The sequence below is a fragment of the Petromyzon marinus genome, chromosome 54 (assembly GCF_048934315.1).
Source record: "Petromyzon marinus isolate PM22_M1 ecotype Great Lakes invasive population chromosome 54, UKy_Petmar_22M1.pri1.0, whole genome shotgun sequence".
Lineage (NCBI taxonomy): Eukaryota > Metazoa > Chordata > Hyperoartia > Petromyzontiformes > Petromyzontidae > Petromyzon > Petromyzon marinus.
Window position 1 is genome coordinate 1,533,934 of NC_133720.1, and position 23,646 is coordinate 1,557,579.

General features: G+C 50.6%; 1 protein-coding gene across 2 annotated transcripts; it reads left to right on the forward strand.

Annotated features, from left to right (window-relative positions):
- The first annotated feature begins 240 nt into the window (after positions 1 to 240).
- On the forward strand, positions 241 to 23,142 carry ZFTRAF1 (zinc finger TRAF-type containing 1). 2 transcript variants are annotated; one of them, XM_032974553.2, is made up of 5 exons: positions 241 to 2,066; positions 16,364 to 16,602; positions 18,704 to 18,835; positions 20,166 to 20,377; positions 20,785 to 23,142. In XM_032974553.2, exons 1-5 carry the CDS (start codon positions 1,821 to 1,823, stop codon positions 21,174 to 21,176), a joined length of 1,221 nt encoding a protein of 406 aa, XP_032830444.2. In that variant the 5' UTR covers positions 241 to 1,820; the 3' UTR covers positions 21,177 to 23,142. The 2 variants fall into 2 exon arrangements, with proteins under 2 accessions (XP_032830444.2, XP_032830446.2); XM_032974555.2 differs by lacking the exon at positions 18,704 to 18,835 and having other exon boundaries at positions 243 to 2,066.
- The last annotated feature ends 504 nt before the right edge of the window (positions 23,143 to 23,646 follow it).

Consider the following 23,646-nt stretch of genomic DNA (forward strand, 5'->3'; position numbering starts at 1 on the left):
CGCATGCGTGGCGGTTGTCAACGGGAGCAGAGGGCGGGGTAGAAGAGGGAGGCGGGGGCGGAGGGGGGCGGGCCATTAGCCCAGCCTCGCGCGTGCCCCCATTGGTTGTCGCGCGCGCGCGGTGGTCGCGAGGCGCCTTGCGATTGGTTCAAGGGGTTGGTGAACGTGATCCCCCCCCCCGCCCCTTCCTGAAGGGGCGGGGGGGGGGGTCACATCGTGGCCCCGCCTCTTTTTGCTGCCCCGCCCCTCCCGTGGCGCCCACTTGTTGCGTCACTGCAGATTAAGCGAACAAACGTCAACACAGGAGCCCTCATCACCATCATCATCGCAACAAACCTCTTATTTACTACTATACTACTAATAACACTCAACGATATAAAGTACACATTCTGCTTTTAAACATGTGTATCAATTTAACCGTAGCTCAACAGGGGGAGGGCATCGTAAAAAAAACTTGATTCTCAATAGGCCGTGAAGAAGGAAGGGGGTTTGTCAGGCGGTGGTGGTTTAGGGTCGCACACGATACAGTACAATAGAAGCTCAATTCAATACAAACTATAATTATAACTAATAACGGTAGTAGCCGATACATATTCACGGGAGATAATAACATATGCTCAAAAATATAAATACGTCAGTTGTACAAACAACGGCGGCGACACGTATTGTTATCGTAGCTGCAGCGCTGTAGAACGTGTAACTTTAACAATGCAGTGCAGTAATTACCATTAAGGATAATACCGTACAGTAACAATACATTTAAAAATAAACAGCTGCATGTACAGCACATAGAATATACAGTACAGCGATGGGTATCTAGCATTTAAACTATAAATAATTAACAGCTTTAGAGAACAAAGCATACATAGTATAGAATACACAGTCTAGTGCTGTTACGTACAGCACTTAGAATACACAATAACACGATTACTACAGACAATGCAGGTTATATAATAGACTGTACACAAGCAATACACCTTAGCTTATAAACTACAGTATACACAGTTTACATACAGTGCATAGACTGTACTGCAGTATATACAATACATATTTAATGTACTTCGTAGGCTATATGAAAGTAATATTGTAATACACAGAACATAGGTTACTGACTCCACGCACGCTACATACGTGGTGTTTACAACATTGTTGTATAGACTACGGACTGCAGGAGAAACCAGTACAGCTCGTACAGCACACACACAGTGTGTCTGGTGCAGAATCTCCAGGGGGATAAGGAAACAAAGAGACAGAGGGAGACACGGAGAGACAGAGATACTGGGACAGGCAGACAAGGAGACGGTGAGACAGAGATACTGGGACAGGGAGACGGTGAGACAGAGATACTGGGACAGGCAGACAAGAAGGCAGATAAGGAGACGGTGAGACAGAGATACTGGGACAGGCAGACACGGAGACAGACAAGGAGACGGTGAGACAGAGATACTGGGACAGGCAGACAAGGAGACGGTGAGACAGAGATACTGGGACAGGCAGACAAGGAGGCAGACAAGGAGACGGTGAGACAGAGATACTGGGACAGGCAGACAAGGAGACGGTGAGACAGAGATACTGGGACAGGCAGACAAGGAGACGGTGAGACAGATACTGGGACAGGCAGACAAGTAGGCAGATAAGGAGACGGTGGAACAAGGAGACACAGGCAGACGAGGAGACACAGGGAGGCAGAGAGTAGTCAAGGGGAAGGGGGCAGGCAAGGGAATCGAGGGAGACGGTGGAATCAAGAGGAGTAGTAGGAGGAGGCAGGCAGGCAGGCAGGGGGGGAGCCCAGTCACCCGGGGCGCGGTGGGGGGGCAGCGATGATGGCTCAGGCTGAAGCGAGGGACGCCGAGGCCGAGGCCGGGCCCGGCTCGCCCGGGGTGGCCCCGGCGGAGGAGCCCGTGAAGAAGCGGCCCCGTCTGGACGAGCCGGGCCGCCAGGGGGGCAGCGGTGGTGCTGGTGGTGGTGGTGTTGGCGGCGCGAACAGCAACAAGCTGGAGGAGAGGCTCTACTCCGTGCTGTGCTGCACCGTGTGCCTCGACCTGCCCAAGGCCTCCATCTTCCAGGCAGGTCGCCCGCCCGCCTTTGTGATGATGATGGTGGTGGTGGTCGTGGTGGTGATTTTTTTTTCTTTCCAAAATGGTGCTGCTGCTGATGTGGTTGACTGTTGGTGAGGATGAGGATGATGGTGGTCGTGGTGATGTGTTTTTTCTTTCCAAGATGGTGCTGCTAATGATGATGTTGACGTGATGATGATCGTGATGATGATTTTTTCCAAGATGGTGCTGCTGCTGATGATGATGTTGACTTGCTGCTGGTGGTGGTGGTGATGATGGTCGTGGTGATGATTTTCTTTCCAAGATATTGCGGATGATGTTGACTGTTGCAGGTGATGATGGTGGTGGTATTAATGGTGGTTAATGATTGTCGTGCGGTTGTTGTTGATGGTGACGGCGACTTGGTGGATGTTGTGATTTGTTGGTGATGTCGAATATGGTGTTGGTGCGATGTGAAGGTGATAATGTTTGATAGTTATGGTAATTGAGGGTCGTGTTGGTGATTATTGCGGCTCGTTGATGGTGGTATTCATAGTAATGTGTTGGTGGTTATGATAGTGGTTATAACGGTCATGATGATGGCCATATTGTTGGAAGATGATGGTGGTAATAATGGTGGTGATGATCATGGCAGTCGTGATGTGGTATTGGTGGTGATGATGGTGGTAGTTGTGATTTAAGTGGTGGTGTTGGTAATAGTGGTGGTGCATTGACGGCATTCATAGGTGCTTGCTAACAGCACTTGCGCCAAAAGTCTGCTTACGGCGATATGGGGGGGGGAGGTATTTATATGCATCTAGCGGTAGTAAAGTTCCATCTACATTTCCATTACCGCGATCATAACCACTATCACCACAGCCATGCCTATTTATAACCACAACCATCACTGCCACCAGCATACTTCCAATATATAGGCCGTCGAACGAAAGTCTGTTGACAGTCTCGTATGATGTCTGCCTGTCTGTTTAAAAAGCACCCACACATGATGCAGCATTCACAAAAAAACAAACACCTTTCTAGACTCCCTATTCACACGTGCACTGCATACAGAGGGCATGATTACATTGTCCGTCAAGATTCGAGTATACGGGTCGCTGCAGCAGATTAGTGCAATGCAATGTTGAGTGGATACACGTTGTGCGTTGTGCACAAGAGAGTGCTTGTGTGTGTTTACTACGCGATATGTATGCATCATGCGATGTGTGTGTGTGCAGTACGTAACGCCATACGAGAGTACGTGCAGCATTGGGTCATGTATGTTATATATGTTATAAGGTGTTGAGTTGACAATATAGAAGGGAGAAGGAGGAGGCGGCCAGCCGTTACGATCGCACGAAAATTTAAAATGAAACCCCGCCCGGTAGCTGAATAAAGGATGAAACTAGCATTCCGGAGTTTTGGCTTCATCACAACACGGTCGGTGGGTCGCGGGATCTTTTAGACCACGATCCACCTTGCCATTGCCTCGATTGTTCATGCGGGAGTGGTGGGTGTGGGGTGGGTTGGTGGGTGTCACTGTGCGACAACTCCGTTTGACATTGAAAGCAGAGCACATCACTGCCTTGAATCGCTTACCTGTCAACCCACACGGTTTAGCCCGCATTCTTGTACATGGAAATCGAGCGAATTCTTTTTTTTTCCCCCCCTCTGTGTTTCTCCCTTGTGATGGGACTTTGTAGGATGAACGTTGAGATGTATGAGGGGCACGGGGTGACCAATAAGGTCTGGATTGTTCTGTAATAAGGTAGGGGCACTGGATAAGGGGGGTTGACAGGTATGGAATCGTAATGCACGGGCTGCATCAGCAAATACTCTTCTGCTGCCGCTGGTGTTGCGATGATGGTAATGGTGTGGTGGTGGTGGTGATAATGGTGATGCGCACGCGACGTGAATATTCACACACAAATTATGCGTCGGTCATGCCCAGAAGTGCCTCCTTTTAAACTCGCCGAATGCGCATTGTCACAGCGTGTTTGTGTGTACGTGGCGGATAAGGATGCTGCCTTCACAATGTAATTTATGTTCAGCAACGTCACTTGCCATTGTCATCGAATTCCACAATTTTACAAATTTGTGTCTTTATAATAATTACGCGTGCGTTTTGCAAGATGGCACTGTCTCTCTTTGTTTTTGGTTTTCACCCCACCCTGACAATTGTTGCATTGTAGATCCCGGTTAAAACTTACCAGAACACAATCTAGCCTGGGTGACAACATGCTATGTGGTTTTTGCTTTAAATGGGTTAATGCGGTCTCGAACGCGCACACACACACACATCATTGCAGTACTGTACTTGTGACCACGTTGCAATTATTGATGTAACTTGTTTCGGTCTGACCTTGAAGTTTGGGATGCATAACGCCCGAGAGAGATATATTTGAAACACATTGGCACAACCTATCCGCACGTTTCCACTCCACTGTTGCTCACACGCGTGAATTTCACGTATTGGATATGCTACGACTTGGTGTTGTTGCTAATGTTCCTTATTATGTACATCCTTCATCGGTCGGTGGTTGCATGGGTGTTGTTCGTATGACATACGCTGGTCTTGCACACACATGCAGTGCTGTACCAATGGAAAGGAGTCATTGTGTATTGTTTTTCATCTTTAATTAAATGTACCATTATTATTGTTTTAAATATAATAAAGAGTACAGTGTTATCATTGGTATGCCATGCATTGTTCCTGTTAACTGCCCGCACTTTACACGTGTGTTGTATGTATGCATGCGTCTATAATAGCACAAGCATCATCCCCCAAAGGGCAGGCAGGATACGCTTCCGAGCCACTCCAAACAACAACAACAAAATCACAATGGCTCTAAGCCGGTTCACGTGACTTCTACAAGCCTCACTGTGGCTGGTTGGTTAGTGATTGTGGTGGTGGTAGTGATGTGCGAAGACAATGCCACGGACCAGTTTAAACCACTTCGTAGCAGAGCGCCAGCCACGGACGGTCCGGTTGGAGCAGTGCACAAATACAGACGTGGCTGGGCATGGGCCCTATCGTAGCGTGCCATGCAATAATTGAGAGTCGAAGTCGCCGAATGGCGGTGCCAACCTGCTAATGTTAACCCCCGCCGCACGAGGTCTAGGGTTTGCCAACCTGTCCTCGTCTTCTGTCTTTGATACGGTAGCTGTCCTGGGACAGCTTCGTGGGACTTTCTCCGTTCCCCGGGATCTTTTTATGATCAGTTGTGAGATAACGAGCCACTCCAGACAACGCGCTTGCATGTATTGTAATTCAATTCTAGTTTTTAAGCTTTCGTGACTGCAAGGATCCATACTCTCTGGTTTTTACCTACGTGACTTTACCCAATAGGACCAGAGAGTATTGTAATTCAGCCCGCTTTGGGTCTCGTGAGATATTCGTCTTCCAATGGTTTGACCTGCTTGGTTTTTTGTGTGTGTGTGTACATCAGGGGAGGCAACCATATCTTGGTCTGCCTTATATGCAGCCATCGCTGTACCACTACCCGCTGGAGCAGTACAGCAGCACCGATGCACACGCGCCAGATACCCTCGCAGCATACTAAATTGCAGCGCCACTCACTAGAGCAGAGGTAAAGTGAACCCTGGCTCGTGCGGCAGACTGTGCAGGTTGCAGGAAATACATCGCCAGTTTACACTCTTGGTGAAACCCTGTCGTAGTCACCCGTTGCTCACAACAAGCAGGTTTATAGCGACATAAGCACTTGCTTGGCTTAGTCGGAAAAAAAAAACCCACTGAAGTGCTTTGTTGACAACCTTACTGTTTCCCACACCTTGCCTAGAACAATACCTTTAAAGAAAGGACACAACACAAAAAACCTGCCCTCATCTAATCAGTTTAGTTAACGGTTACATTTCAGGAAGCTACTCGCCATTTTTCAAAGGTTGACTCACTATACGGCATTTGCTCCAGGCCACGAACCTGGCAAATTGAGTTTGATTCCCAACCCATGGCTAACGTCAGTGGCGAGTGATATCTGACTATTCCTGGGCCACACTGACCAGGTTGGTGAAGTATGGTCAAACGCGATGAACACTGTGTGGAGGCCATCCAGCAGTGGATTGACATGGTTGTCAATTCTTGTATTTATCAGTTGCCTGTGCCTTCCGATCATGATGCTAATTTTCCATGGCTTCCCACTGACTAAACCCCCATTTTGTTTTATTGGTCGTGGGTTTTTGTATAAATTGAGGCCGGTGGCAAAGCGAGAAGTGGGTTGTGGACGCGTTTCAGATGATTGGATGAAGAAGACATTGAGCTGGCATTGTGAACAGGAGAAGAAGCTGCATTGAGAAGTCCTCCGTCGTTTCTGAGGCTGGCAACAAGATCGTGACTGCTCCTGGGAGCCACTTTACATCGGCTCTTCTCTAGTAGCAACACACCCAGCCTCTGTGTCTTGGGCTTGCCTCTTGCATGAAGCAAACGTGCTGTTCTACATTCAGTAACAGCTCTTGTACAGCCTTGATCATGATTTGAAGTATAGGTAGGGGGGTTATGGGCCACATGCAGTGAAATATTTTCCGCGTTGGCCAATCAACAGCTGTGGATTCATGATCCGCTGTCCAACTTACGAGCTCATGAAATTGATTGGAATTCCAAGTTGGGCTGTGTGGCCCTGCCGGGCCAAGTTTGGCAAATTTCAAAATTTGTCCACAAATGACCTAATCGGTAAAGAAAACACATCGCAACATTGGTACTTGAAGACAGTGCCTGTAAAACATCGCCCCTTTGTGCTCTCCTGGGTGCTGTATGAATGGCGCGGGCACCAAGTGCATATTGATCGTTGCCCCATCCTTTTTACCGAGGCATAACATTGCAGGACTCTGGTGCTCCGGGCTCTGTTTGGGTCCACTCTTCGATGTTTTCTCAATCAGAAATGGCCATACACTGTGAGTGGCGTACAACATTCAATGGACTGGAATGGAACCCAAGGGCTGGAGATGAATAAATGCGTATTTTGTCCGGCTGAAGGTGTTATATTCATCGTGAGTTGAAAGAGTTGGTAATAGGGGCGATCGTAACATTTTTTTATAACGCGGCATAATGGAATTTTTAACAAAACAAGATGAGTGCATGTAATTCCCACAGCATTGGGATACTAAATAGTACAACCCTGAGCCCTGCTGGCTGCAGGAGATGGTTATTTCCAGCTAGCAATGCGTGAGTTACATCATATTTACAATGTTCATGCAACCAAAAAAATCTACTCAAGCCCCCCCCCCACCCACCGCCATGTGAGCGGTGTCCACGTGTTTGTGAAACGAGTAAAGCGAGTAGCGGCGGGATAATCCGTGACAGAATGAATTGGCCTCCGCACGCCGCTGCACATGGGTGAATGAATCATCACCTACGTGTGCCTGCAGCCCGTATGTGGAATCTGAAGCGTGCCCTATATATAGCCACGCCCCATCTCCACGAACGGGGGAGGGGTCGTTGCTGAGCGTAATAACAGCTGTGCATGTGGAGATCTCGAAATGACAAATGTCCACCGTGACCTTCACGGAACTGCTCTTGGTTGTGTTGCTTTCGGCCTCTTAAGCCGTCGTGTGGCTTTGAATCCACCTTGGGAAATGGCGCCATTGTATTAAGCGTAGTGTCACAATACCTCTCGCTGCCTACTGTTGTTGAATTGACGCTGGAGTGCATTTTGCTCGCCGATGTGTTTTCAGGTTATACACTGGCGTGTTGTTCGGCACATTGTCCCGACACGTCACTCCACGCAACTGAATTCACTTCCCGAAGAAGCTTGCGGCATGTGGAGCGAAACGTTGGACACCGTGCCTCGCAAAGCGCGGTCCAACCCGAAAGCACATCGGACATATACAGCTCAATCGCAAAAACGGACGTCAGTGGAAATGCATATTTTCGTACGTGTGACGAGACAAACAAAAAAAACTAACCATCGCCAATGTTCCTCTTCCGCAAATCACACCGCGATGGGAGATGCCCCCGGGTCTGACAATGTTGCAACTTGAACGACGGGACCGGGGGCGACAGCTGGATTCGTGGGAATGCTCAGAATGCATGGAACGTGCTCTCCCTATGACTCTCAACAGCTGTGGTCTTTCACAGTCTCCATATCGGGCGTGTATTTGAGCGCCACACCTCACCATTCCTCACAAACGAGGGTGTCGTTGTGTTTGTAAATGTTTGCAAGGGGGGGGGAATTTTTTTTTTCATGTTAGTGACGTTTGTTTTCGCAAACATTGTTTGCTAATTTGTAGTTTATTTTAGCAAGAACAACCCAAGTAGAGCAATGTGTTGTCATACTCTAAATGATGTATGCAAAATAACCCTTTTAAGGCAGTGGTTCTTAATCTTGACTGCAGCCTTACACCCCTTTGTTTCTCAACCGCTAAACATGTTATAATGTTAATAAATATATAGGTTTGATGAATAAAAAGTGGTTGTAATTACGTGACCGTGCTTAATTTGTCTTTCGAAGATTTACCTTTCAAAAAAAATCTGGCATGCCTCGCACCCCCAGAAAGGGCATCTCGCACTCCGTGCACCCCAGGTTAAGAACCACTGCTTTAAAGTATTGAACGGGTCGAACGGGTGCAAAGAGGTTAGCACACTGCACTATGAACCCCGGCGTTCTGAGCTCGATTCCAGGCCACAGCCACCACCAGTGGTGAGTGACGTCATGAAGTGTGACTCAACCACTTCCATGACCTCCACAACAATTCTCGAATTTCATGTGTTACAGTAATTTGTGACTGCGAGTGTACTTAAAAATCTGCCTAATTTTATTTGTGGCTCACTTTACGTTGATTATATTATTAATAATGAGCTTGTTTGCCCGTCCTAGGACAGAAGCTGTAACATTTACGAATAAATTGAGCAGAGTATAATTGTATCTTGTGTAAATTTAAAGGCATTGAATCTTGCACCAAAGTTTGTTATCAAACACTTCTCTGCAGTTCACTGTAGCACTGTATATAACTGACCTTCAATTTGTTCAAATTCACTGCTCTGATTCTTTATTCTCTTCTGCTTTGGGTCGCTGGGGTTGAAATAAATTTCGAATTCGATACAATATCTGGAAAATCACCGATAAATGTCTATCTTACCATAATGTAGAAGCATAAATTAGACTTACCTTTTGTCTCAAGTGCTGAAGAAATAAATAAAGACACCAAATCCACTTTGTTGCTGCGTAGAATTATTTATTAGATTCACTTTCAATAAATAAACGTCAAACTTAAAGCGAATTTGCGGAGAAAATATATTTCCGCTTGACCTGCGTGAGTGTAAAAATCCACCCGCTCATGAATATTAATGACATGGGGGTGCGGCATGTGGAGTGATGTCACGCGCGTTACACACATTCTTGGCTCCTAGTAGTTTTACAGCCTAAGTAAATACAGGGTTTCATTTTTATGCCTTTCTAAAATAATATCTCGTGGCCGAGTTACACTTTTTTCGTCACCAGTGCAGAACTTTTTTTTGTAGGTTTATATATATACCTCTACGTTATTTATTTATCGTCCGGGTCATATGTCCCAGTTTAATTTTAAACATTTCATTTGTGGTCTTATCAATTTTTACAGTGGCAGTTAAAAATGGGCCCTGAAGCAAACTTTTGAAATGTCAAGCACATTATATATTTATTTGGAGCACCGCTGTGGGTGGTACGTATCTTGACGATCTGCATTCGCTTCCCCGCTCATGGCTAAGCATCACCTGACATTAACGGGCACAATATGTTAATGTTGAGAATTGCAAAAATAAGGATTGTCGTGATGTACGGTGATATTCAGTTGTGTGTTTTTGGCGATGTTGGTAGCACGCTTCGCCATGAACCCGGCAAAGTGAGTTTGAATTCCTTACCACAGCTGAGTTCGGTGGCGAGTGATGTCTGAACCGGTTCTGGCCCCACCCCCTCCCCCTGATAAAATGCACTGACCAACATGGTGAAGTATGGTCAAAACAGTCCTTATGACTGACAAGGTATAGTGAAGCCATCATCCAACAACAGATTGACAAAGGGCAGTTATTGTATAATTACGATAATGTACGTGTATACATTATAAATTGTAACCTCGTTATGACATTTTAAACGCTCGTTGGTCTCCAAATATAGTACGGTGAACACAAACAACTTGCCAACTTGTTCAGCCACCACAAAAATGTTTCAGGGCTCATTTTGTCCTCTTGTTCAGACCACAACTCCAAATGCCATCATAGCACCAGCTGGGCTCTGATTATTCAATTTATCGGTCACTTTTCCCATGGTCACGTTTAAAATTTTCGGCTTATCGTATGGCATGAAAACAGTTTGACAACCCGCGCCGCGTGTGCCGCTGGCCGGGAGGTGATGGGCGGGGCTTGCCGACGACTTCGTAGGCATCGTCAGCTGCGTCGCGTTTGCCGTGGGCGCGCGGGGGTTTCCCACCTTCAGTGGGCAGGTATCTGGGAAGCTGCCAATTTTAAGTGGGCCCAAGTAATGGGCAAAAACAGAGCCGTCGGATTGCAACGGTTAGTCACGTGACGAACTTATCCGACTCGTCGTTTCGGCTGTTGATTATTTCCTCGAATGCCAACCGGGGCAACGTGGAGCCCGGTGAATATGGTAAAGTTGTGCACATGCTTTGCGTTTGATTTTCAACTCGACGTCAGCAGTTTTCCACGGTACATTTTAAAAAAAATAGTTCCTTCAGTTTCCAGTGCTGTTTGGGCGTCGCTCACAAACTCACATCGGCAGCCCAGAGGCTGCTGTGGAATTTCCACCTTTCGAAGTAAATTTACCACCATTGCAAAACTCCATGACTTCTAAAAGAACAAAAGATACCACGGACTAATTTGCCACTAAATAGACCACGCTTAAAGGTTTATTTCCTCGGCGGTCAGTGACCCCAGCTTGACGCATCATCCATCGTGCGCGGGGCAGCAAATGGACACGCGAAGGGGATGGTTAACGCTGCCAAGTGGCCTTTGCGGCGACACTTTCGCAGCGAATTCGAGTGTTTTCGCGCGCCAAGCAGAAAGTCGATTCGTCAAAACGTCAAGCGGTTTGCTCTGCCAAACTTTGAGGTGTCAACGACTGAGCCCCGGGTGGGGGGGGGGGGGAGGGGCGGCGGTGCGGGGGGGACACGGCGGTCGGCAGCGCGGACGGAAACTGCGGCCATCGACGAGAACATTCCCCGTCCGGGTAGCGGAGAGCCCGACGGGGCGACGAGTCGTTCACGGAGAGCCAGGCGACGAATCCCCCCGTAGGGCAGTGCGTTCCATCAAGTCGACGGTTCGTCTGCCCGACTCGCGTGATTGACAGCTCGCAGCGTCGTCAACGCGCCGTGGTGGTGAGATGTTATCTCCGTCGCCTCGTATGCAAGGAGGTCGTGGGTTCGATCCTGACTCTTGACGCCTGCTGTATATTTGGAGTTTGCGTTTCTCTCTCCACATGGTCGCGTGGACTTTTCTCCGGTCCCTCCGTTTTTCCCTTCCACTCTTTAGAATCAACGTTGCGTGTAGAGTGTTTAACTGCTATACATTTCCACGTGATCAGCCACTTCATTGAGCTATCATTTGTGATCGCCAGGTCGCCTGTGAAAAAGAGCTCAATGTCTCAGTGGGCCTTACCTGGTAAGATAAAAATAGTAAAATAGTATTAAAAAAACGCGGTCGTCACACCGAGCCTCACTTGGCGAAAGGACACTTTGAAGAGTGCTCCGTGCAATGGTAAACGAATGATCTTGGCAGCTATTGGCTTTAGGAGTTAATGAAGTTTTGCACTGGCGGTGAATTGACCGAAGCCCTTGCACGAAGGGGATGACATTCGCCACGGAGAAACCGCCGTTGTTGCCCTCTTGCACGGGAGAACCTACTTCGTCAGCTCCCGAGGAACGGTCGGCCGAGTCGGACACCCGATGCCTCCGTGTGTTGGGGACCTTCTGATCGCGAGTCACGGCATCCTGTCACATTGTCACACGGTCAGATCGAGTTTCTGGGAGGCAGTTTTACATTTCCCAAAACAAAACAAAAAAAACGCCCAATTCCCTCCGATCGTGTTGCAGAGCTACCCGCGAGCAGTTGTGGGATTGCTGAGGTGTGTCTTGTGCACGTTTAATGTTGCAGGTAATTATCGGTGTACATATGAAGTAGCTTTTTTACATGGGGAATAATTGATGTAGAATTTTGTCCGTAACTCTTGATAAGGGACGAATATCCATAGAATATTGCGGTGTCGGACGTGCGCAGAGGAACTAACTCGCCCACACTGAGATGTTGACGGTTCATTCCGATTCTTTTCTGTGTGTGTGCGTGTGTGGACATTTTCCCCGCAAATAAGACTTTGAAGACTATAACGAGACCCTGTGTGAATTTGCAGTATTCGGATGATTGTGAGAAATGTGATCCTGAGAGGTCGCCTAATTTGTGGAACTCTGCCCCCTTCGTAATCCTCGTGCTGTCGAAATGCAGCACGGAATTGTGGTACTTATGCAGTCGAAGCTTGCGACATTTTCTGTAACCTTTCCATGTCGCACTCCTGCATTGTGCAGACAGAGCCAAGTGTTCTGATTCGCCACCGAATTGCCCCCGCAAGAATAAACGTTTACTGACCTTTACTGGATCAGGGCGGTTTGTGGTGGCACCGCAGTTACATAAACCTTTGTGACCTTTTGATGCCTTCCCCTATTGCTGTGTGGGAGAAACACTGTGCTGTAAACGGGTGAAAACAAATTGGACCGAACCCAATCGGGTGAGACGGCGTGAGACTATTTCACCACGTTTTATTTACGTCTATCTGGCAGGCGGCCCGGGTGCGGCCCTGCGGTGGAACAAATGACTCGGATGCGAAAGCGTCGCCTGCGTACACATTGACGCGTTGGGTGCGGCGTGATGCGATGCGTCGTCCACACGCGATTCGGTTTCGGCGCCGTCGCTCGCCGCCGCGCCGTCTCTGGCGGGGCCTCGTGCGAAAGTGCCCCCAGGCTACGCCTGCGGCGGCCGTCGCGGTTGCCGTTGGCACAGCTCACCCGATGCGTTTTTCGCGCCGCGGCGTGCGTTGGCTGTTCCGGGGGAACCGTGTCCCCGACTTTTCGCTCCGCCTGCCGGGAGCTGCGGGAACTGCATTTGAGACTTTCTCGAGAAGCTGCCGGCATTGGGAGCGAAACGCCGGGCGTCGTGCGGGGAACAACACGCGGCCACGAATCGCAAACACGTCGGAGAGGGTCCGGACCGTTGCACTTTGCGAGCTGACACGTCGCACGCGACGACGATTTTTGGCCGTTTGTATACGCCGCACTGCGGGGTACTGCCACCTCTTCCAAGGCGTCTGGCCACCGTGGAAGAGTAGGCCAAAATACCCTTCATAAGAGCTCTCCTGAGCTCACTTCAGCACTTCCGATTCGCATGGTTGGCCACGTACGGCGTGAAAGACGTGCAACGTACGTATATACCGCACCGGGAAGAGCAAGTAATTTCAGAGACGCACTTTGACCTGCACCGCCTCTTGTAAACCTACGGTTTGGTGGTTGGGCAGTCTTGGCCTGCCTACAGTGAGGGAAAAAAGTATGTGATCCCCTGCTGATTTTGTACGTTTGTCCACTGACAAATAAATGATCAGTCTATAATTTTAATGGTAGGTTTATTTGAACAGTGAGAGACAGAATACCAACAAAAAACTCCAGAAAAAGGCATGTCAAAAATGTTATAAATTGATTTGCATTTTAATGAGGGAAATAAGTATTTGACCCCTCTGCAAAACATGACTTAGTTCTTGGTGGCAAAACCCTTGTTGGCAATCACAGAGGTCAGACGTTTCTTGTAGTTGGCCACCAGGTTTGCACACATCTCAGGAGGGATTTTGTCCCACTCCTCTTTGCAGATCTTCTCCAAGTCATTAAGGTTTCGAGGCTGACGTTTGGCAACTCGAACCTTCAGCTCCCTCCACAGATTTTCTATGGGATTAAGGTCTGGAGACTGGCTAGGCCACTCCAGGACCTTAATGTGCTTCTTCTTGAGCCACTCCTTTGTTGCCTTGGCCGTGTGTTTTGGGTCATTGTCATGCTGGAATACCCATCCACGACCCATTTTCAATGCCCTGGCTGAGGGAAGAAGGTTCTCACCCAAGATTTGACGGTACATCGCCCCGTCCATCGTCCCTTTGATGCGGTGAAGTTGTCCTGTCCCTTTAGCAGAAAAACACCCCCAAAGCATAATGTTTCCACCTCCATGTTTGACGGTGGGGATGGTGTTCTTGGGGTCATAGGCAGCATTCCTCCAAACACGGCGAGTTGAGTTGATGCCAAAGAGCTCCATTTTGGTCTCATCTGACCACAACACTTTCACCCAGTTGTCCTCTGAATCATTCAGATGTTCATTGGCAAACTTCAGACGGGCATGTATATATGCTTTCTTGAGCAGGGGGACCTTGCGGGCGCTGCAGGATTTCAGTCCTTCACGGCGTAGTGTGTTACCAATTGTTTTCTTAGTGACTATGGTCCCAGCTGCCTTGAGATCATTGACAAGATCCTCCCGTGTAGTTCTGGGCTGATTCCTCACCGTTCTCATGATCATTGCAACTCCACGAGGTGAGATCTTGTATGGAGCCCCAGGCCGAGGGAGATTGACAGTTCTTTTGTGTTTCTTCCATTTGCGAATAATCGCACCAACTGTTGTCACCTTCTCAGCAAGCTGCTTGGCAATGGTCTTGTAGCCCATTCCAGCCTTGTGTAGGTCTGCATTCTTGTCCCTGACATCCTTGGAGAGCTATTTGGTCTTGGCCATGGTGGAGAGTTTGGAATCTGATTGATTGATTGCTTCTGTGGACAGGTGCCTTTTATACAGGTAGCAAGCTGAGATTAGGAGCACTCCCTTTAAGAGTGTGCTCCTAATCTCACCTCGTTACCTGTATAAAAGACACCTGGGAGCCAGAATTCTTTCTGATTGAGAGGGGGTCAAATACTTATTTCCCTCATTAAAATGCAAATCAATTTCTAACATTTTTGACATGCGTTTTTCTGGATTTTGTTGTTGTTATTCTGTCTCTCACTGTTCAAATAAACCTACCATTAAAATTATAGACTGATCATTTCTTTGTCAGTGGGCAAACGTACAGAATCAGCAGGGGATCAAATACTTTTTTTCCCTCACTGTATCTGGACCTTACTGCAACTGCACACGCCAGCTGTGGCCTCATTAGATAAAGAGAAAAGCTTTCAGGAGCTGAGGATTGGAAGCCGAGAGCGGCTGCCACCTTCTGATTTTTTCATCCCCGGGCTGAACTTTCTCCGCTACTCTCGAGGCGAGGAGTGCCAGAGCGACGCACGTGGTCCGGTCCGGCGCGGCGCACGTGGCCATCGGTTTGGCAGGCGTGGAGGCAGCCGGAATTGAGGATGGATTCGCCAAGACCCGGAGTTCGATCCATTCGATCAAACGATTGGTCAATTGGACGCCTTGCTTGTAGTCGTGCGAGGGCGACGACGAGTTGCAGCGTGTGTCTATTTCATGCTTGTTCTGTTTTGCAGACGACGGCCATGGAGCATTGAGAAGCGTGGCACCGCATCACCCGGCCTGCAATTATTCCAGAAAATGCTTTTGTTCGGTTGCCACGTGTGGCGCGGCGCCGGGGGTTAAGGGCACGCAGCTCGCAGCTGCACCGCTGTTGGTTCAGACCCCTGGCTTACGGGGAAACTCGGCACCCCAACACCACCCACCATCCCTCGATAAGATAACAACAACAACCGCTTTGTGGGAAAGCGACAGCAGTCAGCGGCTTATGGACGGACTTGTCCCCGCCATAGTAATTTCGAATGCCCGCCACTGACCCAGGGCTGTCAACAGGAATGAGCGCTGCTTGTCCGCTTATTTGAGCAGCGAGACGATTCAGCTTTGGTAGTAACGGTAAAAAGGTCAAAGGTAAAGATGCAGCCCTGCAATTTCTCGCCCACGCCACTGTTGGCGGAGGGGCCTCCAGTACGAGAGACCCCTCCAGAGGATCTTTTAACCTCTGCCACCCTGTGGGCACAGTACCCACACTTGACCCCATCACACACGACCGGCCGATCTACCAACCGTGGTGCACCCGCTCAAACTTGGCTCGGTGGACAGAGGCGAGCGATCAGTGTGGGGTGGGCGGGGGGAGAATGTAAGAACCTTGCACCGCTATTTCACTTGCCGCGCCGGGCGATCGAAGCGTCGACCTCCTGTGTTGCAAGTGCAGCGCGCCGATAACCGATCACCGTCGCCATGACGCTCGGGCAGCATCTGCGCCGATGACGGTGGCAGCGCTGTCGAATTGACGGTACAGCAACGTGCACCCCATCCCCTCCACCCTCCCCCCCCTTTGGCTGCGCCTGCCCGACAGTGCTCCAATGGACACCTGATGTGCGCCGGCTGCTTCATCCACCTGCTGGCCGACGCGCGGCTCAAGGAGGAGCAGGCCACGTGCCCCAACTGCCGCTGCGAGATCAGCAAGAGCCTGTGCTGCCGCAACCTGGCGGTGGAGAAGGCGGTGAGCGAGCTGCCGGCCGAGTGCGGCTTCTGCCTCCACCAGTTCCCCCGCTCCTGCCTGGAGCACCACCAGAAGGAGCTCTGCCAGGACCGGTATGTGTGTGTGTGTGTGTGCGTGCGTGGGGTGTGATGCGCGCGTGTGTGTGTGTGTGTGTCAGTGCGGTGTGAGGAGCGGTGGTGTAGCGGTTTAGCGCGCTGCGCTTCGAACCCGGCCACCCGAGTTCGATTCTCGCTCACGGCCATCAAAACCGGTGACGGATTATCTGAACCGGTCCTGGACCTCCCCTAGGTCGACTCGGCCTCAAATGAGTACCTGGTGCGATGCGTAATCATCGCCACTGGGGAGACAAAGCTGCCCGTGTATGGTGCTGGTCACCCACCTCCTCGTGTGCCGTGCCAGCCTTCATAGGTGCTCTCTAACAGCACTTGCCCCAAAATTATGGTAAGGCTATAACGGGGGATCATTGTGTGAGAGTGTGGTGTGGTATGTGCATGCGTGTGTGAGTGTTTGTCTTTGTTTGGTGAGTGGTAGTGGAGTGGTTAGCATACTGCCCTACGAGCCCTGGCGACCTAGGGTGCGATTATATTTATATCTGGAACCGGTCTTAGGTTGACTCGGATGTAAAGGGCATCTGGCGTGGTGTGTAAACACCAGCACTGGGGAGAAAAAGGCGGCCAGGCGTAACGAAGGCCGCAAGATCCCCGCGTGCTACGTACTCGTCTTTTTAGGTGCTTGCTAACAGCACTTGCCTCAACAGCATTTGTCGGCTATTTGGGGGATCGTTATCTTGTGTAGCTACCATAGCTGGCATTGGCGGCAGGTGAAAATGTTCTTCGGGGTGGCTGAAATGTTTATTTGGTTGGGGTTGAATTTGTTCATTAAAAAAAAAAAGTTAATCTCATTTCACTAAATTTTGTTTACAATGCCAGGAGCAGAAGCACATGGCACAGACCGAGTCCAGCGTACGCTCCGCCCTTGGTGACCTTGGTGGACAGAAGCGTTGAGTTGCTTTACACCGTGGGCTGTGTTTGAACGCAAATTGGCGAACAGCTAAGCCCTCCTAGCCATGGCCCCTTCACCTCCTGCGGTGGCTGGCCTGGAAACACAAAACACTTTTTTAAAAAGTCAGATTTGCTCAAACGAGCCGTTGGGTGACGACACTCAACTGCGGCGGTGTTCCGGAGCCGCTGGTGGAAATTCCACAAACGTCCCACGGCAGAGCCGGTCATTTCAAGAGATGTGCGTTGCTTACTCTTTTAACAGCCACCCACAGTTAAGCACCCGCAGTAGTTAACCAGGGCGGCTGTTGGGCTCAAACCATGAACCTCTGCAACGAGCGTCAGTCGCGCGACCGTGTCACAGCCCGCCAGGGTGGTGCATTTCACCTATTTCAGGTGTGAATCCGAGTCCTTTTGACAACTGACTGGTCGTTTCTAATCAGTAGACCTGTGCAAGTATTAGGTCTGCTGATGAATGGGTACGATGTGAGAAACCTTCAACACTGTGCTGTTCGTGCATAGCAGTGCCATCCATGGCCTGTACTGGCACATGCAAGAACTGACACAAAGCTAAGTCTGACTCTGCCCAACCACTGGAATCCACCTTTCAGGGAAGGCAACTGCCTTGAGAGTGGTGTGCGCTGGGCAGCTGCGGCTCCAGTTTGAAAAGCAAAAGGGTTATTTTTCATCCCCGCGAAAAATTACCAAATCGCCCGGAGTGCTCCCGGCTCTCATCAGATCTCTGAAGCTAAGCGGGTCGCGAGCCTGGCGGCGCGTGTATGGGGCTGTCCCAGGGAGCTGTGCTGCGTCGCGGGCGGAAGGGGGCACCGCAGCAAACCCCCTTTGTTGTTCTGTACTTTGCTCACACGCGACTCTGCTCGCTGCCTTCACCACCCGTCCACTGACCAGCGTGGTGAAGTACGGTCAAATAATCCCCGCTATCCGCACGGCAAGGGAAGGGGATGGCCCTGCAATTCTCGCTCACGCCACTGCCCGGCGGGAAGGGGCCTCCACTAGAGGGAGCTCTAGGAGAGAGAGAGCCCCCCTCCTTGGAGGGTAATTGGCAAAATCTTCCATGCTGGTCAGACGCCTTGGAGGAGGCGAGAGCGCCCGCACTTTACCCCCGCCACATGCGTCCCGCTCATCGACTAACTCTGGTGTAACCATTTTTTTTTTCTTATTTACGGGTGGACAGAGGCTGCGGGGGGGATTTAAGAGACTTGCCCATTGTTTCAACCGCCGTGCCAGGAGATCGAATCGAACCGTCGACCTCTGGATTGCAAGTCCAGTGTGCTAACCGTTACGCCGCAGCACCATCCCAAATATGGTAATAATGAGGAAATGGATCGTGTAGAACCCTTTGTCAACCCACTGCTGGATGAGGGGCTCCCACACGCAGCGTCGGTCACGGATGTTGTGTTACCACACTTTAGTTGTGACCGCACTGGTCAGCGCCGGTTGGCCAAGATCGTTGGGGACCCACGACCCGATTCGGATGCCACTCGCCACTCGGAACAACCGTGGCCGAGGGATTGAACCCGGGCCATCGTGTTTATAGCACGGGGCGCCACGGTGGCGAGATGTTAACTTCCTCGCCTGGGATGCAGGAGGTCGTGGGTTCGATCCCGACAATATGATGCATGTATATTTGGAGTTTGCACGTTCTCCCCGTGGTCGTGTGGATTTTTTGTCCGGGTCCTCTGGTTTACCCCCTCCACATTTAGAAAACGTGCGTTTAGAATATTTAGCTGCTATACTTTTCTACATAATAAGCCGCTTCGTTGAGTTATCATTGTGGAAAATAAAAAAAAGAATAGTTTAGTTTTAGTTGACTGTGCCCACCAATGCTCTAACTCGGCTGGGGCACAAACAATTGGGGACGTTGTTCCGATGGGCTGCATTGATTCCTGTCACCCGAGCACAGCCCAGTGGGAGGTCTGTTGCGTGGAACACCGTTACAGGTTTAGCCGTGGCCGGGATGGGTCAGGGGGTCAGATCCACAGCGCTGAGCTGGCACCGCTAAAACCTGGGTTCGAATCCGGGCGGTCGCCTGCGGTTTAACCGCCGAGGGTTTTCGAGTCTCTTAGAGTCGACGGCGTCCGCCTGGTCGCCAACGTAACCGTCACATGAAATATTTGGTTATGCACTTTCAATTTGGTTACATTCCAGCTCTGAAAACAAAAAAATCTGTTTGACCGTCACGTGACGATCTTCACTCTCGTACGCAGAGTGGATGGGGAAGTGCTGCCCCTCCGCTGTGTGTACGCCGAGGTCGCTTGAAGGGCTCTCGAGCGGTAGCTCGGTGATATCCGCTTCCGTGAGCCGTTCTCCTACACGGAGACTAAGCCGTGAGAGATCCGAAAGGCTACTCCGGCTCGTGCCAGGATGCTGATAGAGCAAACGGATAAAACAATTCTTGTTAAGCCCTCGCCTGTACCAATTCGAACTAAAAACAATCTCCCATTTGTTTTCACACGGCTAAATTAGCGGGGTTGTCACGCAAAAATAAAAACATTTGAAAGCGCAGTGTGCTAACACCTTATACCGACAGCGGCAACAATCATCCAACAGTGGAAAGGACTATCGGGGCTGTACGTGACACAGCGACACAGAGGCACAGGACTGGCTCACCCCCGTGCCGCCCCCTCTGTGTCCAGGCTGACGAACTGTCGGTACCAGCGCATCGGGTGCCCGTGGCAGGGCCCCTTCCATGAGATCAGCGCTCACGAGGCCGAGTGCTGCCACCCCAAGAAGACCGGCTCCGAGCTCATGGGTGTGCTCGACGAAATGGACCAGAACCACAAGAAGGAGATGCAGCTCTTCAATGACATCTTCACTCTGCTCAGCCTGGAGAAGATCGGATACACCGGTAACGTTGCTTCGGTCCACGCGCACCGCTCCCTCCTTGACCACGGAGGTCGTCCCGTTATTAGCTTGTGTGCATATTTGTATTCTCGTCGCCACACTGTACTCCCTCCCTCCCTTCCTCCGTCATGACCAAGCTCTTGTCCATCTCTGCCTCCCATCCCTCCCTTCCCCCTTTATTTCCTGACTTGAAAAAAAGTATTGTGTTACATCACGGTTGCAAGAATCACCAAACTCAGCTGTCTAAACATAGCTACTCAATTGCCAGACTAAGCCTTCACAGATGGCGGTGGTGGTCTGCCTTGATTCGGTGCGTGCACACCATTCGGCAAAACACTGCTGGCTCGTTGCATTCTCTCTCCCACCTCCTCGCATCCCTCCCCTCCCTCGCATCCCTCCGCGCCCTCGCAGAGGTTCAGTTCCGACCCTACCGGACGGACGACTTCATCACGAGGCTGTACTACGAGACGCCGCGCTTCAACATCCTCAACCAGACGTGGGTGCTGAAGGGGCGCGTCAACGACTCGGAGCGCAACCCCAATCTGTCGTGCAAGCGAGCGCTCTCCTTCCAGCTGAACCTCAAGAGCAAGCTGAGCTCGCCCATGGAGTGCGCCTTCCTGCTGCTGCGTGGACCGTATGACGACGCCCGCGTCACCCCCGTCGTGCACTACTTCACCTTCACCAACGAGGGCAACGAGACTGAGTACCTGCCCCTGCCCATCGTCTCCGCCGTCGAGTGCAACAAGCTGCTCGCCGCCAAGAACATCAACCTGCGCCTCTTCATGTTCCACGTGCAGAAGTAGGGCGACGGCGGGGAGGAGGAGGAGGAGGAGGAGGGAGAAGACGAGGGTGAGGCGAGGGGGGCGGAGAGGGGGAGGAAGCGGAGGAGGAGATTGAAAACACGTGAATAACTGGAGCGATAAAGCGGCGAGAGCCGGCGAATGCACGGGCACGTTGAGTAAGATACGAGTTGTGTTTACGGCAAGTAAATGTGGCGTTTTAGGAGAAAGCGAAATGAGATGTCCGCGTGGTAAAGTGCCCTCCCGCTGAAACGGAGCGTGTGGAGGCACTCGCTGTCCGTCGGCAGCCGACGTCGACGAAGATTCCTCATCGCTCTCTGGGCCCCTCCTCCTCCGCGTGGGATGACCACCGGGCGAGTACATGTTCGTGAAAGGCGGGATGTTGCAGGCGGGGCTGTTGCTCGACCCGTTGATGTAAACAGAAGTGTTTGTTGCGTCTGCGCTGTCCAGGTGCGGGGGCGGGCGAGAGACGCCTACGGGGTGGGGAGCGTTGTGCGTGCGCGGCTGTCGGCCGCCGCCGGTAGCCGCCACTCGGAACGTTCCCGAGCGCCGGACCGTTGCCAGTGCTCGGCCGCGGGCACGCCGAGGAAAAGAGAAACGTTAAAAACAACAGGATGGGCAGTGGGCAGGAAGTTTAAAAAGTAAATATATCATATCCGAGTTACATCTACTGATTGAAACGGCGCCGCTGATCGCAAATCTTTTCTGCAGGGTTTAATTTTGTTTCATTCTGAACAGTCGTCGGGGACGGAGGCGAGGGGATGGACGGCACAAGGGGCGGGTGACAAGCTAGCGCATTGCATGGCATGCCGTCATCACGGTTGGCGTGATTAAATATTCTAACTGCACATTAACGCGTCACATGCTCGCATCCGAACGGTTCGACAAGAAGAGTTGTAGATGTCGTTTGCCCATTTCATCTGTGACCTGTGCACTTTTCATGACGGACGATGGCCGTGCGGAACGGTTGAGGCGTCAACAACCCAACTGCACATCCGGCGAACTGCGCGTCACATCGGTTGCGTGGACACACACATACCGCTCGTTTGGGACGAAGATGTAGAATTTTAAGTGAAATCTCGAGCTGTGTGCGTGACGTGACGGACGAGTATCGATGCGCTAAGCTACGCAGGTTCTTCAACTCCAGTCCTGAGGCTGCGGTAGCAGCCGCTTTGTGGCGGAGCGAGTTGGCCACATGGTGGCGAGCTGCAGACGATGCAGCAGAGTGGGCGGGTGGTAGTCCAACAAATAGGCTGCTCACCTGCCTGCAATTCATGTTTTGTGCATGGTCACTCTGCTTATTTTCCTCCACACAAACCACGATTACTGAAGCATTCGTTTTACCCAGAATCCTCAAGCATGACTCTTTCCCCCCCCCCCACCCCCAAAACATTTTTTTTCCCCCTGGGTAAATATAAATGTAATAATTCAAATTGCCGATTAAAAAAAAAATTGTGCTCGCATCAACGACTGGAGTTTGAGAACTGTTTTAACGTGGTTATGTTTTTTTTTAATTTGAAGTACTTTGGTCTGAGATTTAGCGGAGTTTTTTTTCTGTGTGTGTAATACTTTGTCATTGTTAGCGATGCAACAGATCAAACCCGCTAATTTCCGTGCTAAACTTTTTAAGCTTACGTGACTATCTTTGTTTTTCTTTGGATTTAACTTCATCAGTTCGTGACGTTTCGACGTCTCCTTCACCCCCCCCCTCCCCCATGTTGTTGTTGTTGTTTATGGAACCCTCGCTCGGCATGCCTCGGTTTGGTTCACTGTAACGAGCGTAGTAGGTTTACTTTACGATGTATTGTGAAGAATAATAATGACAACATGCTATATTACAGTTTTTCACGAGTACATATCGACACCTAACTAGTTGTGTACTTCGTGCCAAACATTTGAAGGTCTAATTTACAATGGAACCCCCCCCCCCACCACCACCATGAAATACAATTAAAAAATAGAGAGCGGATCCAGTGGCATTGTCGTTCTTGTGAGAATATCTTCACGCAAACTTGTTTTCGGCTGGTTGAGGCTCATTGAGAAAACCGGCCCTGCCGATTGGTCGACCACAGCCCAAGACTGTCGGCAGGGGTGGCGGCAGTCACAGGACACTGGCGGTCAAGAGCCGTCCCTAGGGAGCATGGCGAATTGGGGCGACTGCCCCAGACCCCACGCTAGGGGGGGCGGGGGGGCGGGGATCCCACGTGCTTTGACGTCAGTCAGATGTGATACTCCCGGTTCGTTCGACGTGCGATTTGCCCCGGGGGCCACACGACCCTGACCGCGGTTACAAAGTTACGGCGAGATTTGGAGAGAGTGGAAATAAGGCGCGCTATGTACATCTAGACGATGTGAGATCTACGCTGGACAGATTCCAACCCCTTGTGCATGAGCAACTGCTGGATACGAATATTTCCCGCGCCTTTCGTTAACCACTCCTGGACCGGCCCTTCTTGTGCACGACTCTTTTTTT

What these genes read in the sequence shown, in the direction of transcription:
- ZFTRAF1 (XM_032974553.2), top strand. Translation starts at nt 1,821, where the DNA reads ATGATGGCTCAGGCTGAAGCGAGGGACGCCGAGGCCGAGGCCGGGCCC. An exon ending in AAGGAGCTCTGCCAGGACCG is followed by an intron (nt 16,603 to 18,703) that starts GTATGTGTGTGT and finishes ACGGGTGGACAG; the next exon opens with AGGCTGCGGGGGGGATTTAA. An exon ending in GCAGCACCATCCCAAATATG is followed by an intron (nt 18,836 to 20,165) that starts GTAATAATGAGG and finishes CTCTGTGTCCAG; the next exon opens with GCTGACGAACTGTCGGTACC.